Source organism: Parasteatoda tepidariorum, chromosome 11, assembly GCF_982258835.1.
Source record: "Parasteatoda tepidariorum strain Cologne lab strain chromosome 11, Ptep-v5.0, whole genome shotgun sequence".
In the NCBI taxonomy this organism is placed as follows: Eukaryota; Metazoa; Arthropoda; class Arachnida; order Araneae; family Theridiidae; genus Parasteatoda; species Parasteatoda tepidariorum.
The window spans coordinates 12,562,175-12,581,746 of NC_141765.1; the positions used below are offsets into that span (position 1 = coordinate 12,562,175).

At 27.2% G+C, this 19,572-nt stretch overlaps 1 protein-coding gene across 2 annotated transcripts in view; it reads left to right on the plus strand.

The window, feature by feature from the left end:
* The window catches only part of C3G (C3G guanyl-nucleotide exchange factor), a 56,099-nt gene that overhangs the window by 23,909 nt on the left and 12,618 nt on the right, over positions 1-19,572 (plus strand). For both annotated transcript variants that reach the window (XM_043042948.3, XM_043042947.3), the window contains exons 9-14: positions 1,905-2,176; positions 4,563-4,681; positions 9,646-9,751; positions 11,255-11,330; positions 16,857-17,028; positions 18,369-18,636. In XM_043042948.3, the coding sequence (XP_042898882.1) occupies positions 1,905-2,176; positions 4,563-4,681; positions 9,646-9,751; positions 11,255-11,330; positions 16,857-17,028; positions 18,369-18,636 (1,013 nt within the window). The remainder of the gene's footprint in view (positions 1-1,904; positions 2,177-4,562; positions 4,682-9,645; positions 9,752-11,254; positions 11,331-16,856; positions 17,029-18,368; positions 18,637-19,572) is intronic.

Here is a 19,572-nt window from a genome sequence, read left to right on the forward strand (position 1 = left end):
AAATCAAATAAAAAAAATTCAAAAATTAAGAAGTATAAACAAAATTAAGTCTACAGAATTTTCTCTTTCTATTCAATCTCTCTATTGAATTTTCTATTGAAACGCTTCAATAAATTGCTTAACTTTTCTTATTCTTAATTTTTTCTGAGCTCAATTTCAAGTATTGTTTCTAAAAAAACCTTTATTTGTAAAGAAAATATGATGATAGAAAATGCAAAATTAATTATACATAACATATTAAAAAGAATATATGAGATTTGAAAGGCATATATTGACCCATTTCACAATCAACAAATGTCCAACTATGTTACTTGTGTATAAGTTGACCCCCTAATTTTCATAATATTTTGGGGGTTTGAAAAGTTGACTTATGCACTGGGCTTTAACATATTTTAAAACTTGAAAATTTGGAATTTATGAAAATGATAATTCTCCATATACATAAAAACATATAGTATAACACAGTTTTCCATTGTTTCCTGTGCATTTTTATAGGCCGGGAAATTACATTGTGGGATCCAGTTTTCACACATTAATTTCTTTATGGTTTTGGTTGTCATCAGCATAAGATTATTAAAAGTCGTAAAGGTATCGCTTTCCTATAATTAGGGATATAAAATATTTTTGTATCCTTAATTTTAAGGTATTTACCTGTAATATTTTTTCTACTCTGCTATTATTAAGTTTTTGAATTTGATTGTTTTCTAAATAAAGAGTTTAAAACTAAAGCAGTTGTTTTTTTTTGTTATAACGTAATTCTATGATATTAACTAATTACTCTACATTTTAAGATAGACTAATTTAAAACTGTGTCTTAACTTATTAAATGCTATAAAGTTATTATTTTTTTATGCAAATTCCAGTAATATACTATTATAAATTACAGTTAAAGAGATTTTTTGAATGATTTAACTTAATGAACAGTTTATGCTTAAGGGGCCTTCATGGCTGAACGATATGACCCATTAAAGGCTCTGTAGAGTGGAGGTAGTGGGTTTAATTCATGCTGTATTTTAGGATGTATCTTTGTTATTATTTTATTATTTACAAGGTATTTCTTTATCCGAATTGTGCAATCTGTTCTACTTAACAAAGGCGTTTTGAAAGGCTTATAAGAGGTACCTAGGTAATTGATACATAAGTCTGCATGCGTATGTGTACTGTATTTAGTATAGTTTGTATCAGTCTATTTGTTAAGTGAAAAAATTGAATTACTATTGTGTACTCACCTCAGTTGTTATAACAATGTATCCATTTTAAATTTTATTATGAAAAATGATTGCTTTGCAAAATTATTTATATTCACTTATAGATCATAATAGAATCATCAGGGAAATGTTTGAATGTGGAAAGGGCGACACAAGCGTAAGCAAACAAAAATTCTTTTTAGCACATACATTTAAAGTGAATAGTTTCAACTTTCGTAGAAAAACTGTTTTATGCTGTGAAATCATAGTTATTGCAAAGCAATCACCAGGGTTATTGACTGGCACAAACTGTGGGTTTACTCGCCTAGTAATTAAATAAATATGATTTTTCAGGTTATTTTATAGTATTCAGGTATGTATTTATCAAAACAACGCCAGTGCTAGCAATAAGGACCTTAAATCAAGTATATTTACAATAATTGTATTCAATTTATTTTTATTTAAATTTTACACAAATTTTCAGATTTATTAAGAAGACTATACTATTCCTATGCATAAATTTTAAATAATTAGAAATGTAACTATCACAAATGTTATTGAATTCTTTTGTGATACTCTATTAGAAAAGCTCATCTATTACCATTTTTAAAATATTTATATAAAATGAAGAGAAAAGTAAATAAAATGAAATTTTATGTCCCTGTTTGAAAACTTGTTTTTCTATATGTATCTTAATACATTAAATTTTGTTTTCAGTTCGAGCATACATGCAGATGTTTGGTAGCTATTCTCAACCTTCTGAGTCTGAATTTTTACGTCATTCAGTTCATACTCTTAAAGTTGTTCAAACAAATTGGCAACAAATTGAACTTTCGTTAATGCAACAAGCATCATTTAGTAGCAATTTTATTTCAAGTAATGAAGAGTCTTCACTTTTTGAATCTTTTAATTCTTCTTCAAGCATAAGTTGTGAAAAAGATGCCTTGTCAAATCATAATCCTCCATCTATCCCTCCTAAGAAAAACAAGGTATTTCTTTTAAAATATTTATGGTAAAACAACCATTTTGGATTAATAATATTTTAATGCAAACTTTGAGCTTGCTCTTTGATTTTAGGAGTAATGAAATTTAGCTGCTATGTGTGCATTGGTTTTTAAAACACAAATTTCGACACCACAGTTAAAAATATTTCTTAATTTCAAGCTAATACATTAAAACTTTTATGTTATTTGAAACATCAAAATCACATCAAATTTAACTGGAATGAATTCAAATTAAAAATAGGCTTTATTTTGTAATAAAAAATATTTTATCTTATTTAATAAGATATAATAAAATTTTTCCTTATAAGATGTAATGTAATACAAAATGTGAATTTTTGTAATAAGAAATAATGATAAGTGTTAATATATCCTTTCTTTCTTATTTAAATCAATTTTAATATATTCTAAAAACGCTTGTAGACATTTTATTTCTACATACCAAAACAAGTTCAAAAATAAATATAAAAAATTATAGGATAACTTTCATTATTTTTTGGAAAAATGAAAAGAGTGCTACTTATGTAATGATAGTTTTAAGTAACTGCTACCTATTTTAATATACAGAATTGCTGATATATTAAATGAAAAAAAAATCATTTTTTTAAAAATATATACCGCTAAACTTATTGAACATTTTTTAAGAAAATGTAGTACAAGCTCTTTAATGATTTAAACTCAATTCCATGCATCAATAACTATTTTACTCAACTAAGAATTTGACCTATGTCAAATAAATGTCAGAAATTTTTAACTTCTATCATTTCTTCATAATATCTCACTTGTTATTTTTATGTTTTTCAGTCTTTAATGTTTTCATGCTTCCATAGTTGTCGATTTTACTGTATTTTTTCTGTTTTTTCTGGTTCAACAATGAATTGCACTTGTTTTTATGTATTTTTAGATTTCCCTAAGATTTGGCAAGTTCTTGAGAAAGTCCCTATCAAAATATTTTTACTTGACTTATTGTTTCTTAAGCGCTTCAACAAGTAATGTTACTAGATAATGAAGTGAAAGTCAAATATAAACTTCATAAATAAAAAAATATTGCATTTAAAGTCATCAGTTTCAATGAAAGAAAACTTTTAAACTGAAAATTAAAACTGAACTAAACTAAACTAAGGAAAAACCCTTCCTACACTATTGCTTTAGTTACCAGCTGATGTATGGCTATTTGTTAAGGTATATGTGTATGATTTCTGCAGTTACAGACAAGTGCACTGCAATGTTTATTAATATTCCTGACATTTTTAATTTAAAATGAAACAAATTTCTTTTTATGTTATTCAAAAGGATACTTTTTGAGTTTAAAAGACATAACTTTTCTCCTTAGTGCTAAATCTTACTGCATCCAAAAATAGGGGATTTGGCAAATGTAGTTAAAAATTAAACTAGATTTGTTCTAGTTAAAAATAAAATTAAATTGGAAACACTAACTAAAGATAATTTGTGAAAAAGAGGCCAAATAGACGAATTCACTTAACGTTTTTCTATGCTAGAATATAATTTCTGTACAAGAAATCATCAAGATGATAAATAACAAATGATTGGCTGATATATAATTTAAATGTTAAAAAATACTTGTTTATTGAAAAAATAATAAATAAGTTGAAAAATGTAAAATTAAAATATTTTAAATACTTTAAGGAAAAAACATTTTATAATATACATTTACAATTCTGTGCATTTTAATTATTAAGCAAGTTATTCATTCACTTTTCTTTTAAGAAATTATAATAAATTTTTATCGCTTTTCATAATTTGAAAGTTTTTAAAAAATCAGGGCGTGTCATATAATGGCATGAAAATAATGCAAAGAATCATCTAATTTCAGGCAATGAATTTTCATTGTAAATTGGTGTTCTAGTTGAGAAATTTTTATCTATACAAGTTATGTCAAAAATATATCACATTGCTGTCTAATTGCTGTTTCAATCTATTTTCGCAAGGACTTGAGGCTTTTCTTAGAAGGGGATTAAATGATGAGGAATTGTTTTAGTTCTTAGTTTTAAATTATGTTATCATGTCACTTCATCATTCCAACTTCCTTTCTTTTTGTACACAACTATCATTAAATCTTTATAAATTAGTTTTCAAATTTTTAATTCTTTATTATTCGACTGATATTATTTTTTATTTTGCATAAATATTAAGACAGCCTAAATTTGAAATATTTCAAATTTTAATTACATTGCTTTTTAATAAATTAATATAGTAATTATTTTACTTTTTTTCTAAAGCATTTCCATATTTTTAATATGCTTTTCTTTATTTTGGAATAATTATTTTAGTTTTTAATACATGTAAATTTTTCTGTTTGTATCTATGCATGATTTAAAATCTGTATTAAAAGTTATGAAATTGTTAATTGCAGGGTACTCTCAGACATAGTAACCATTCCAAACATGATGAATATGTGACCCCTTTCCCTGGATCTTTCTCAGATAATCAAAATAGTGATAATATTTCACCTTCAAGCTATGATACATCTAGGTATGTATAAAAATAATTTTTAATTCACATTTATGAAAGATAATGTAGGAAATATTTAGATATGTGAAAATACGGTTTTGTTCTAAGAATATTTAGTTTATTTTTAAATAATTATTCAACGCGAGTAATGTTTCTTAGTTTGTTTTTCTGGGTCTTTGAAGAAAAATAAGGCCAACTTTAAAATTGATCTTGTGATATATTATTGAAAACCTTATTTAAGACAAAAAATAAGAAAAAGATGGGATACACACAATTTTGTTTTTAGTTTCTGAGTCTTTCCCTAGTTGGGGCACTTTTTAAATATTATGTTAGCTTGCTTTAGTCAATTTCGGACCTCCCCCTTACCAACAAAATAACCAAATCTCAAACCTTCTTCTCATGCTTATTTAAAAATTTTTTATCACCTTTTGTAATTTGCTTTGTCTTTTACTGTAGTAGTCTAATAAGTATTTTACCTTTAATTTGAAATAAAAGATTTTACTTTGCATAAATCAAAATTTATGTTGTAATTCAGTTTATAAAATTTTGAGTTGAAATGTCAATTTAACACACTTCAAGTGCATAAGAAAGTCTTGCTACAAGAACAATTGAAGCATGAAATAATAAATTTTAACACTTAAGCATCTAATCATATGGTGTTCAAGGTTATTGCAGCCATTTCTGCATATCTTTTATGACATTGTTTCTTTCTTATTTTCTTTTACTCGGTATGAATCATAGGGCACTTCGTCATCATCTATTCATTCAGCATCTTTCATGCCTTCAGCATATTTAATTATGCACAGAAGTTCATTTACTAAAAATTTTTCTAATCTTTAGGATTTCCTTGAACTGTTGACCTCTGAAATTCCGTGATGAAATCCTTTTTCTTACCTCAAATTTAAATTTTTTGTAATGTTTAACATCTTTCCAAGTATAATTTTAAAATTTTTTGGGTACTTTTTTCCAATTTAAAAAATAAAAAGGGATAATTTTAGTGTCTTGCAATATGCTATGCTTATACTTCTCCCCTTGTCAGCAAAATTAAGCAAATCACAACCGCACTTAAGTGCTCACATAATATTTGATTGGCCCTTTACCTATGAATTTTTATCAGAAAGTAGCTATTTTATAACACCTACCAATATTTTGTATGCAAGTTTTCAATAGTGCTCAATGTCACAAAAATAATTACTTTTATTGTTTTCAAAACCCAATTAAATAACTTTTGAGAATCACCAGTTAGGCTGAACCTTTAAGTTGTATCTTCTTCTGAATAAAGATTTGCATAAAATTTTAGATTAATGTTTCACGAAAATGTTTGTTGTAATGTTTGTTTGGAAATGTTGAAAAACACTGGGTTTTTTTTCGATTTTAGCTCATTTATAGAGATGATGTTATAATATTTACCATAAAATTTTGATTTTTAAGTATGTTAAGATTTTTTTAAGGTATAATTCTGAGACTAACAACAGTGAAAATAAAATTTATTTTTACCAGTGAAAATAAAATTTATTTTTACCAGTGAAAATAAAATTTATTTTTTAAAAAATGTCCCATCCCTCTCAGTCTTCCCTGTTTACAAATGTTTTTGTATTGAAAAGTGATTTTTAAGACTTTCTACATATCCAAGTAGCACATAATGTTAGGTAACATCAGAAAATCTAACATTATTTTGTACAACTGTTGATTATTAGAAAGTTATAAAAAGTCATTGTTTTCTCTGCATTATTTAACATTGGGTTCTATGCAAAATAATATTATCTAGCATTTGCCCTAATATTATTTAACATTGGTTTTGATGTTATATAATATTAGATTTTTGTGTTTTTTATTATCCTTATTTTAATTTTTGAAATAAGCAAGAGGAAGATTTAAACGATAGTAGAATAATTTGGTAATATAATGTTACTTAATTTTCTGTATTGTGAAGCTGTAAAACATAGAACAACAGTTTTATACTGTCATATCACACATTATTTACTTAGCATACAGAAATACTAAATAAAATTGTATTACCGAATTCTGCTAATGTCCATTTTCCTCCCTCTTACTCCAAATTATATTTTGTGTCCAACCGATTTTTATGAATGAAAATTTTAAATTTTGCTAAGGACTTGAGTAGCTAAACTTTTATTAATATTTTTTTCCTATACAGAGTTTTTTGATAAATTTTATATCATTAATCATTTTTAAGTGTTTTTTTTTAAATTTTAAATGTATTCCTTATTTTTTTTATTTCTCTTTTTTTGAAATGAGTTGATTTTGTCCAAAATCTCTCATTACTTTAGTCATTATCTCTCATTTCACTCTAGTCACACATCTTTTTTCACTGAAATTAAATGGAGAAATACTTACCTAATTTACATTAGATTAAAATAGCTGAAGAACCAAATTTACTTATTCCTTAACATAATGAAATACAATTGAGGAAACGTGAATTGTTTCCTGTGCTTTCTGTAAGGGTTGCATGCTCCATTCTCTCTTCTCAGATTAATTGAACATTTTCTTCTGTTCATCTGTTCATGGTGTGGCTGCTTTCAACTTTCAAAGTTGGCTTCAGTCATATCTATTGACATGAAAGCCATAACCCAATGAAAAAAAATAGCTTTCAATGTGTCTGAGGGAAAAGGGAAGTAAGGTAGACCATATAGAGTAGATAATGTGGAAAAGTAGCTGACCAGTGTAAGGGTAAATAGATGGAGAGTACTTGTATCACATGATCGAGATGGAATAAGCTGCTTGAAACAACCAAGGCAGCTGCTGTAAGTACTAACAGAAAAAGATTGAAATCGATTCAACGAAATGAATGAATAAAGGAAAAAAAGATAAGGAAAGGATAGATAAGTTAAGAGATTGAAAAGCACCAGTTCTGGATATTTTTTTATGATTATCATAGTTCATTCTAAAACAAAAGATGAAAATTCAGAATCTGAAAACTTATTCAAAAATCGCGTATAATATACAAAATTGTTCGTTCAAAAAATAGCATTCCTTTTTTAATTTTTTTTATTAAATGTGATGTGTTGCTGTAGTTTTGATGGACAAAAGACTGTATTATGTCATGTGATTGAGTTTCAATTAATAACAAAAGAAAAATTATTCAATGTAACAAACTTGTTTCCTCTCTATGAAATTTCTGTATTTTCACTGTTATTGTTGCTATGATAATAAATATTATTTTTGAAATATCATATTTTTGGCACTATCTTGGTAAGAAAATCCCATTTAATCCCATGGAAAAATATTTACTGCTTTATCTGAATCTGTCTATAATCTGCACTGCATTACATCATTTGCATCTTTAAAATTATATCTTTATTTTGGAGATTATCCTTAGATAATGTGCCAAAAATAATACTCTCAATTTATGCTTACTTCATAGTGCGTTAAAATTTTTTGGAGTGTTTCTATCTTGGCAGCTTTCTTTCTTTAATGTAAAAGTGAGGAATACTACTGTCAAGCAATCATTTGTAATTAGCACTGAAAATATCATCCATCAAGCAGTGTTTTCACTACAGTGGGAGAATCTCGCATATTTTTTTATATTCTCGCATTAAAAAATGATTACCGCAAGAAATTCGCGCATTCTATAAACCAATTTCAAAATTCGCAAATTTCTCGCATTTTGAAAAGAATTTCTCATTTGCGCCATTTAGAATAAAATTCTTTTCACTTTTCTTCCTGGATCTTTTATTATTTTCAACATCTGTACCATTATCTAGCTTCCCTATTTACCAGTATTGCTCAGAACCTTTAAGAACAACAGAGCACCATCCTTCCGAACCACGGAACCTCTTTCAGAAGGCATTTCTCTGCAACCATGTGTTTACCGTAGGTAAGGTTTCTTCATGTAAGATGTTCAAATTTTTTGCTCGTTAATGTAAGATGGACAAATGCCTTGTAAAGCCAATATCTTCTACTTCTAAACGGACAAATGTGGGTAGAAACGATCAAAACCAAACAAATACGCATTTGAGCAACCTAATGAGAATAGCTGATGAAAAAGTAGATGTAGAACATTTTCCATATGATGATGCAGTAAAAATATTCAATGCTTTAAAAATTAGAGGATGTTAAAAATGCATTATAATTAAAGAAATGATTTTTTTTCAAGACTCTTGGTGTCTTTTTTTTTTAATCTTTGAAGTCTCACCCTGTTTTTGAGAAAGGGTGAGAAATTCTCACCCATTTTTTTTCTGAGATGAAAACACTGATCAAGGTTATTTAAAACTGGTATTTAGAGAGTTTATTTATCTTATTTAATATGTTTGCAAACTTTTTAACAAAAATTTTCAAAGCTGGCATTATAATTTTTGAAATGTAAATGGAATTTTTCTTCCCAAACCAAAAACATGAATATTAAACTAACAATGAAAGAACTTCAAGCATCACTCGTCAATCTAGCTAGAATTTTGTGTGCAAATATATTTAAAGGCTCGGAAGTTATGCGTTAAACTTTCATTTGTCTATTTTAAAATAGTAATAACGTAAAAACAAGTTTTTCTTGACAACTAATATTATTAAACATAAAAGGCTGCTTTGATCATGTCATATTGAGCTCCATGAAATTTTGACTATGTAAGATTCCGTAACATGATAACTTGTTGACAAGAGATTCTGCTACCCCTTATTGCTCTTAAAAATTTTATCAGGCTTCAAAAATTTCAAACTTAGTCCTAAGATATTTTGTTTGTGCCTCAGTCTTCTTAAGAGTCTGCCTACAATACTTTAACTGGATGCCCCTTGTTATTATAGACTTTTGTCAATACGTTATTTTTTACAATGACAAAAGATTGTTTAAAAAATGCTAATTCCTTTTATCACTATTTAACATAGGTTAAAACAGATGTTTTTCTACCACTTTAGGAGTATCTACAAAATTCTTTTTTTCAGTTATTGTCTAATTACTCAATTCTATGGATTATTGAGAGTTTATTGTATTTTTTTTTATATATATGTATAATTTACTTCTAATGTTTCAGTTATGGAAAATCTCTCTTGAGTCCTGTTGAAAATGAATCTTCTTCTGATATTCAAGGTGCATTAGATGAATTGGATCCGTCTGAATATTTGATTTGGAAAAGAAATGTAATTTAGTATTCTTGTAAATATAATATTGGAAGTTTTAAATTATTCTTATTTGAAATGTTTAATTAGAAAAAAAAGAGTTCCGGGTGAATTACTGTAGAAGTTTTTCAACTTTAAGTAAAGAGTATGAGAAGCTCTTTTATCAAGATATCAATGATTTAAATCATTTTATTTATTATATTAATCACATATCATATCATATTAAAAATCATTTAAATGTTATTTATTTAGGTGAAAAACAGTTTTTGAATCAAGATATTAAGAATAGTTAGAAAAAAGATATTACATTTCTAAAGTATTAAAATAATTCAAAATTTATTGAACAAGATGATGTAACATTTTTATACATACTGACTTTTAATAAACAAACAAAATCTACATTTAAAAAAAAATTATGTGCAAATTTCAGTGAAAAAATAGTCAAATAACAGATGTAAGATGCCTCTAATATGATATTTGCTCTTATTTATTTGTCTTCATTTCAACCATCCATTTGCCACAAAAGGGATAGAGTTAGATTTTATTTGTATATCATGAATATTGTAAGCTATGATAAATATTTCTTCCATTACATGATACCTTTGTTAAAATTTGAAAAAAAAAATAATAAATAAAAACATTTATGGGAGTTATTGTGTCCACGGGCATGGCAATTGCTCAATTTTAGAGGGGGGGGGGGCAAAATTAATATACACAGACTAAAATGCACAATCTGACTCTAAATTTTCTCATTACAAAATAAATTCATAACTCTACTTATCTGTTTTGTATTAGTATCTTATAACCAAGAGTTGAACGGCCAACCTAATTCTGATTTTACGATTTTCAATTTCTCTCTGTGGCCTTGTAATTTTTTACCCAATCCAGAAGACAAGGGAACTCCTGAATCTAGCATTGAGACAAACTAGCCTTCATGGAGGACTATTTGATAGAACTAAACCACGTTACATGAAGAGGAAAACCTCCCACAGTTAGTCCAATCTCATGGGAATTCTAACCCATGATCTGTCTACATCTGAGGATATTTTATATCAGCTCTGGGGTCATTGCAAACCAGGAGAAGAATTCATATAGACCAGCCAAAGCTGGGATTTGAACCTGGAGCATGTCACTGGTTGGTGAGCACTCTATCGCCTGAGCCTCCGCTACAGTGACGTCCATGCTCTGTACCAGTGCTTAATGAAAGGTGTTTACATGGGTTGATCAATTATTTCCCTATAAATGTCTTCAACATATGACAGTATTAGTATTATATAACATCATATGTTAACTTTTTGCTCCTTGACAACAATCTGAATGAAAAAATGATGAATACCCCTAATTCTATACCATTTCAAGTACATAAATTGTTCTAACATGTAGTTGTTGGAGTCAAGTGCTCACAGTCTATCTGTTTATTCATATATAAAAAAAAAAAAATCACTTTATTTCAGTAATCCTACATATAAATATATATCAATATTTAATTATTGCTTTCATTTCAATTTTGCCTAAATATTACAGGGTGAAGAAGGTCCAGATCTGAGAGGAGGATCAGTTGATTCTTTGATTGTTCAAGCTACAAGGGTCTCTAAAAATGGTATTTTCAAACTGTTCTATCTTTTTTTCAGTATAGTTTTATGTCCATTGTTCAAATAAGAAAAAAAATTCCATTTGTTTTTCTGTACAAAGCAATGATAAATCATTATTTTATTAATCCTTAAATTAAAATCACTCTTTCCAAATATGTACAGAACTAATTTTTTGAAATAATTTCCTTATTTCCAGAATTGCCATGCAAAAGCTCACATGCCTTCATCAGAACTGTGCTTACCAGCCAAATAAAAGTTTTCCTTCTCCGTTTACTTTTGCATTTCAATAATAGTCGGCAGTGGGTAAATCCTTATGTTGTGTAACATGGTCATTTATGAAGATCATTCAAAAAGTTAGCTTCCCGTCACCCATAAAAAAAAACAAAGCATAATTACCTAGAAAGATTTTGCAAAAATATGTTAATATTCAGCTATTTATCAACTTGAGAACCACCAGAAATTTATAACTTATCGTAGGATAAGGTTTTGTATTCCTATATCGTAGACGCCTGTTGCCTGGAAATGGATCCAGCATTGTACAGATACCTTCGTCTGTAGAAAATTGAGGCAGAGACAGGAATTTCTTCACATGTAAAAACAGGTCAAAGTAACACAGGTGTAGTATGCTCAATGCAAGTGTTGTGTTGCTCCACATCAATGCTCATCTGCATTTCAGAAATGACATATTAGATCATCAACTCTATAGTCCCAATCTTTCTCCCCGTGATTTTCATCTGTTCTTGCTCCTAAAGAAATTACTGTCCTGTCATCACTTCCCCGCAGATAAAGTCCGCAATGAAAAGCTAACGTCATTCCCGAACAGCAGATCTTTTTTATACTGAACTAAAAAAACATATTTAAGGATTAGTGTTGCTGTTTTGGTAGTTGAAAAATAGATTAAATATTGCTGTATCTCTTACAATAATTCTTCCTGTTTACAGGGTGGCCACAGGCTACTAAAATGCAACTATTTGCTACTATTTACGGCCTTAGGCGACTATGGCGACTTTTTTTTGCCTGAAAAGTCTAAAAAACAACTACTTTCAGGAATAGGCGACTATTAGGAGACTTTTTTTACTCTTGGCGAAGTTTTTTCGCAAAAATGAACGTTACTTTCCAGAACGTTAATAAAAGAAAGCTAACTTTTATACACTCATTTATGACCACAGAGCCAAAAATTTAAATTTCCATTGGATTTAATAAAGTACTTGTTATATGTTCTCTCTGAGGGGCAGTTTTGTTATTTTTAATTGTTTTTTTCTTCTATTAACATTCATATTTTATTCTGATTCGACTTTCATTTAGGTACCTATTTTCTAATGTGTATACCTTTTATATTTGTTAAATTTTTTTTTTAATTGGAGCATAGTTAGGACTGGGCGATAAATGGATGTATCGCGAAATATCGATTTAACGCATATATCAGTAGGCCGATGTAGTGACTTTCGTTTTAGGCGGTGCATTAGAAATCTGATTTAAGCCGCCGGAATTGGATTACAATCGCGGTTTAACGATTTAATATGCTAGGATCCTTGACAAGGCTAACGCTGTTACCGCACTAACGAAGACGATTTTGATTTCGTCTAGCTGCAGAGATGTAGATAGCGTCTTGCTATTAAGATGTTAGTTTTGTGATGTTGAATGATGAAGAGCGAATTGAATCAGAACTCCCGGTTTCGTGCGAGGATCAGCGTTGTAATATTGAACGCAATGCATAGTTTCTTTATGTCCATTTTTGTCTTTGGGATTTTGCGTTTTTTGAAGATTATTTTCAATGGGACTTAAGTCATTTTGCGATCGTTGTGCATTTTATTTTGTCGGAAATAATTGTCGGGTTTCTTGTAAATAATTTTCAGTGAGACTTTTGCAGCGATCGTTTCGTCCTGCATTATTTCATACCATTTTTTTTTCTGTCGGGGTTTAACGATTCTTGTCAATTATTTTTAGTAGACCTACTGTTACTTTGCGATTGCTGCACAATCGCTGTTTTCTTAAATTTTCGTTCTGAACTCAATAGAACAAATCATTGATTTTTTCAATTATTGCTTTTTATTTTAAGCGGTACAATTTAATAGGGGTATTTTGTATTTAACTTTGTTATAAAAAGTTAGTTTTTTTAAATTTATTAAAATTTAGTTAAGTATAATAATTTGTTTTTCAATCAATAAATGCTGTATTTTTTAATTATAAAAAAATTAAACAAAGCTTACTTTTATTTAATTTGCTTTTATTTTTGAGAAAGTGAAAACAAAGGTTTAAAAAAATTTGGCTAATAGTTAATACAAAATTTTTTTTTAATTAAATAAAAAGTTTATTAATGTTTTGACGTTTTTAATAGTTTAACATTAGTACTTAAAGAATTTTTTTTTTAATTTTTATTACAATTCTTTCAATACTTGTTTGTTTTATAATTTGTTCAATAGTCAGTATCATTTTTAAACAAATAAATCTTTAGTCGATTTTGTTTTCAAAAATTAAAATAATAATAAATAAGTTAAATATTTTTACATTTATTAAGTACAGAATTTGACCATTAGTTACTACTACTTTTTATTATTTTAAATAAGTAAAAAAGGGTCTAATGATGTTTCAAAAGCATGTTTTTTTTTCAACAAATAATAAAAAAAACATTTTTTTTTCTAAAGTGAACATTTCTTTGGTTTGTTTTCCACTTTCGTTTTTTTTTCTTTTAATTTTTAATGCATGTATGTAAAATAATTTGTTACAGTATTATTATTTTTAAACCAATAAATCTTATATCATTTTTGATTTAAGAAAAATTAAATAAAGCTTGGGTTTGATTTTACTTTGACTTCTTTATTAATTTAATTGAAAAAATTAAGCAATGGTATTGATGTCATAGTAGAATATGTTTAGAATTAATATTTTCTTTTGTACTAGATTTGTTCCTTTTTATTTATTTTTTATTGATTTAAAGATTTCCCATAGGTAATTTTTGAGCATATGCTGAATAGCGATACATCACTATATTGTGATGTCTAACTGACGATGTATCACGATTTAAAATTTCTGACATCACCTAGTCCTAATAATAGTATTTAATAATTAAGCTATAATTTTAGTTATTTGGCTACTATTTTTGATAAATTTTTGTTCCTGTTCAGGCAACTATTTTCATGCTTGAGGCTACTAAAAGCAACTATTTTTGTTCATTTTTTACTATGGCAACCCTGTGTTTGATTATGTTTTTTTTTCATTCTGTGGACAATGGGCAACTTATTTTTTGAATGATCCTTCTATATGTGTTCTTATTTTCTATTTGAAAGGAGACCCACATTTACTTTTAGAAAACACAAAAGGAAGACAAGGTTGCCTTACTTGCATCCTTTAATAAAAAAAATTTCCCTCATAACTATTTTCTTATTAATGGAATTAAAGAAAAAATAAATTAACCTTCTCTTATAAATATATTTAAATCAATATACTATATGCAGTTGAAACTTGATCCATCGTTCTCCCATCCTTGTTTTGATAGTTCCGTTTCAAATGCTAATCTTATAACATTAATAATACCCATTTAGATCGTTTTTCGAAACTAGAAGATTCCTGCATCGATCATTCAGATAGTTTACTGACATTTAAAAGAATATATTGAAATTATTATATTTTGAGGCGAAAAACAGTAACTCCTGATTCTTATGATAAAGAAGAAAATGAAGGTTTGTTGCAGTTACAGAGTTGCAAACCAATGCAATTTATCGGTAATTATTTTTTATTTCCTAGTTAAGATTACTGTCTTACAGTTAAGTAATAAAAGTTACATGAAGTTAAGTACAAAAGTTATGAAATTTTGTCATTTTCAACTATTATAAATTAATTTTTTTCTACTCCTTAAGCAATTAAAAAACAATAAATAAAAATCTAGAAACAAAAACGGCAAAGGTAAACAAAAACAAGATATACGAAAAATAACTTATCTTTCACCCTTCAAGCAAGTTCAAATCTGAAATACTGTGAGCAAAAATTTTTAGTAGTTCAAATATAGATGATAAAAAATCAATAGAGGTTAGTTCCAATTTAACCAAAAAGCTGGAATCTTGACTCCAAATAATAAATTTAATTTTAGCATTTTATAATGAAGTATAAAATTTCAGTGTTGTATTTTTAATTTAGTATTTTTATACAAGCTTTACTTTTCAATTTAATTGTAAATTAATTCATAATTTTATTAATATTATATACCTATATAGAATTATGTAGTATATACATCTTAATATTACGCTATTTGAAAGTTGTAAACACTAATTGTATATATATATCTGTGTTATTGTGCTTCTGATTTATGATCGCTAGTTTGGAAAGTTGGCACCTCAGCAGTTAGGGGAAAATGCTTCAAACATCACACTTGATTTTATGCATGAATTGATGAAAATTTTGAAACTTGTTCATGTTGGTCAGAAAAATGGTTGCAGAAGCTGAAAAAGTACAAAGTGATACCAATGAGGACAGCAAAATTTAGCCACAACAAGTGCCAACATTTATTGTAGTCCTTAGATATTTAAAACTAAGAATAAATTTCTATATTCATGTGAACTTATAATAAATGAACAACAAACTACTGTGTATGTTGAAAGTTTATTGTTTGCTCTGCGAAAAAAAGTGTTCAAATCAAAATTTCCAAATATTTTAAATAAATAAATACATTTATTCATATTTCTTTTGAATCTTAAATACTTTTACTCTAAGTGCAAAATTTTGTTATTAAAATATTTAATAATGTTTTTGTAAATTTAAGTTCGTTGCTTCTTTATTACTTTATAAACATTTTAAAGTCCTTTTTTTTATATCTTATGTTGACCTGAATTTGTCGCTTTCCCCTATCTATCATTCCCAACAAAGTGCAACATGAAAAATGATCAACCAAACTTCTACTTTATATGCATTATGTAATGATACAAATATATTTTAAAAGCAAGTTTCATTGTTATTAGTCAATTAGTTTATTTTATTACAAAAATGTTTGCATAGTAAACCTCAATTATTTTAATCTCGTTCATCTCACATAACATTATAAGAATTTTGATGTTGAATCACTGATTTAATTAATGAAAGAGATTTGCACATCTCTATATGAGGCCTTCCTAGTAAGAAATTGTCTTTGTATTACTTGGCTTGAAAAGAACTGACCATTTTTTGTGAAATTTGCTATCTTTTGTTTGACCGTCTTTTGATTCCACTTCTGCTTGAAAGAAAAACATGGCATTGTATATAATTATCTCAATTTTCAAAGTTTATTGATAAATATAAATTATTAGAGAAATAAGTATTCATAATTTAAAGTATGCTTGGTTTCATAAGGTTTCTAAATTTAAAATTGTTCTATTTTAACTTTTACTATTAAACTTGATTGATGCTCTCAAAATTTGCATAGCATTTCAATAATTCTTATTCAGTGATTATTTCGTTTCATATAATCTTTTACAGTTAGTGGGTCAGAGAAAAATGTAATCAAAAAAATTATGTTGTTGTATAAATGACATAAATATTAAGTCTTGATTTTTGTCTATTGTTAGATTTCCTTTATCAAGAGGCTTTTTTAACCACATATCGCACTTTCATCTCTCCTCATGATCTTATTTGCAAGTTACTCTACAGATATAATAAGTTTATACATGTGTCTGATATGCGACAAAGAGCAGCAAGAAATTCATTTGCATTACTTGTTAGGGTTGTTGATGACTTATGGTGAGTTTCTTCTTACAGTTTCGTGTGTCTGTGTTATTACAGTTTCTATGCATGAATATTGCCTTGTTATATTAAATATTCTACTATTGAACAGTTTACTGGTCATTTTATGAAGAAAAAATTTTTTTTGATGCCTCCTGATTTGCCACACTTTTGAACATACTTTTGCACTTTTACTAAACCGCAGTTTATGAAATTCTATACTAAATGTGTGCAATAAAAAAAATAAGGAAAGAAATGAACATGAAATATCAGATATTACAGTTAAAACATTGGTTGAATTAATACAGGGATAAAGGAGAGATATAAATTCAAGTGTTTAAGCTGTTTAATTTATTTTTATATTTATTTTATGGAAAAAAATATTAAGACTTTTAATGTACTTGATAAATGTGGGTTAAACTGTGATTGTTTTTTCACCAAGTTCATCACAGGGGGTAAAAAGGTACTCTTCACAAATTAAACCTTCAGAAAAATATTATGGGCATAGGTTGTGTAGAAATCATGAAAGAGAGCATACATTTCAAAAACGTTTTAGAATGTTCTTAATAACTGTGTTACACATTAGTCTGCAGCGCAAAGATTTTTATTTGCATATCACACTAATAACTGGTTATATATTTTATAAGTAAACAAAAGGTTTTGTGAAGATAAAATCTTTTTCTTTCAAGTCTTGAAATCAAACACTCTCAAAAATGTTTTTTGACAATGATAACAAATATACTAAATTTGCTATATTCAGTTTCCCCAAATTTTATTCTGTAATTATATATATTTTGGAATGTAAATGGCTAAGTTGGAATAATTTCTTAGGCACATGATCCTATTTTGCAGAATATACCTAGTTGTGCAGCCATTACTGAATTCATTTCATATTCATAATTTAAATCTTGCAATTTGACAATGTTTGGTTCTATTTTTTCAATTATTTTTAGATTACACTTTGTTTGACTTATTAGTTACACTTGTAGCGGTTAATGTGAGATACCTAAAAATGCTTCTTATATTTATTAAAAATTAAAATTCTAATTATTATTATTTGGTATATGATAATTATATGTATAATGAAATATTTATATACAATAATACAAAAGAGCTATTGTATTTTTTATATTCCAAAAACATACTTATTATATACTTTATATATGCTTAGCGTAAGACTTGGTCAATTTTCTATTTATTTTATGATAAAATGTTTAATAACCAAAATGGATACAGGTTTCTGAAAATTATAAGGTTAGTTTGTATCCTACACATTACAGATTTGCTATTGCAATTTTTAAAATGTTATGTTTATTCCAAAATAGTAAGGTAAAACGTTCAAACTTTTTTTTCATCAGTCTTACAGATATACATGAGAATGTTTTAAAGTTACTCATGGATTTCATCTGTCAGCTTGTATGCAGAGGTGATCTTCTGCTTGCCAGAGCTTTAAGGAAAAAAGTTGTTGAGAAATGCTATTTAAAACAAAGAAGTTTATTGAATGCTCCGATTCTCTTACCTTCAATGGCTATTTCTACTCATAAGGCATTATTGTTAGACTTCAAATCAGAAAATTTAGCTGAGCAGATGACTGTTTTAGACTCTGACCTTTTTCAAAAAATTGAAGTAAGTACAAAAGAAAATTTTCTTAATTATATGATTTAAAATTTTGTATATGAAAATTTAACTGTTATTTAAAAATTGGTCAAATAAGTTTGGAATCGAAATTATCTTTTGATTTTCCTTTTTGTTGTGTTTGAATATTTAACTATATAAAATATTTCTTACTGTGATTAAATCAAAATTTATTTAATTAAATCAAACAATTTAAAAATTGGTGTTAAATATTTTTCACTTGTTTTGCCCAATTAATTGTCCTACCCTGAACTGATTTCAGTAGTGTGGATAGATGTGTGAATGCTGAGGAAATCTTCTTACTTCAATGCTCCTAAAAAGAAGTGTGTAATCACAGGAAAAAGCAAAAAAAAGAAATCCCTTCAGTTAAAAAAAATACTGAAGAATACTAACAAAATATTCTTAATTTTTTCCTTAAACACAAAATATATTTTTATATTATGAATCTTTTCTTTAGTATACGCCCCAAAAGGAAAATTGCTTAAGAAGTAAGAAAATAGCAGTAGAACCAACTGATTTCATTCATTGCTGAATAATTACTTTACATTTAACAATAAATCATAAAATGATAAATTTATATTTTCTAATTAGAGTGATTTGAATTGAAAATTTCTTAGTCTTCATATTTTTGCTGTTTGGAAAAAATAACTACATTTTTTTGATGTTATGAGGTGTGAATACATTTATTATAAACAAATTTGCTTTTCCTGATTGTGTAAACAGCTTAAAATAGAATAATTTATTTAACATTTTGCTTACGGCACCTAATTATTTGACCCTTCACTTGTACCAGCCATAAGCAAAAGGTTAAACTACTATTTTCACTAGAAGCAACTCACACTTTAAGGGTAGGTACTCATTAACTAATTCAACAATTTTAAATCTATGGTTTGGAGCCGTTAGGGCTCAGGGGATAGAGCGTTCGCC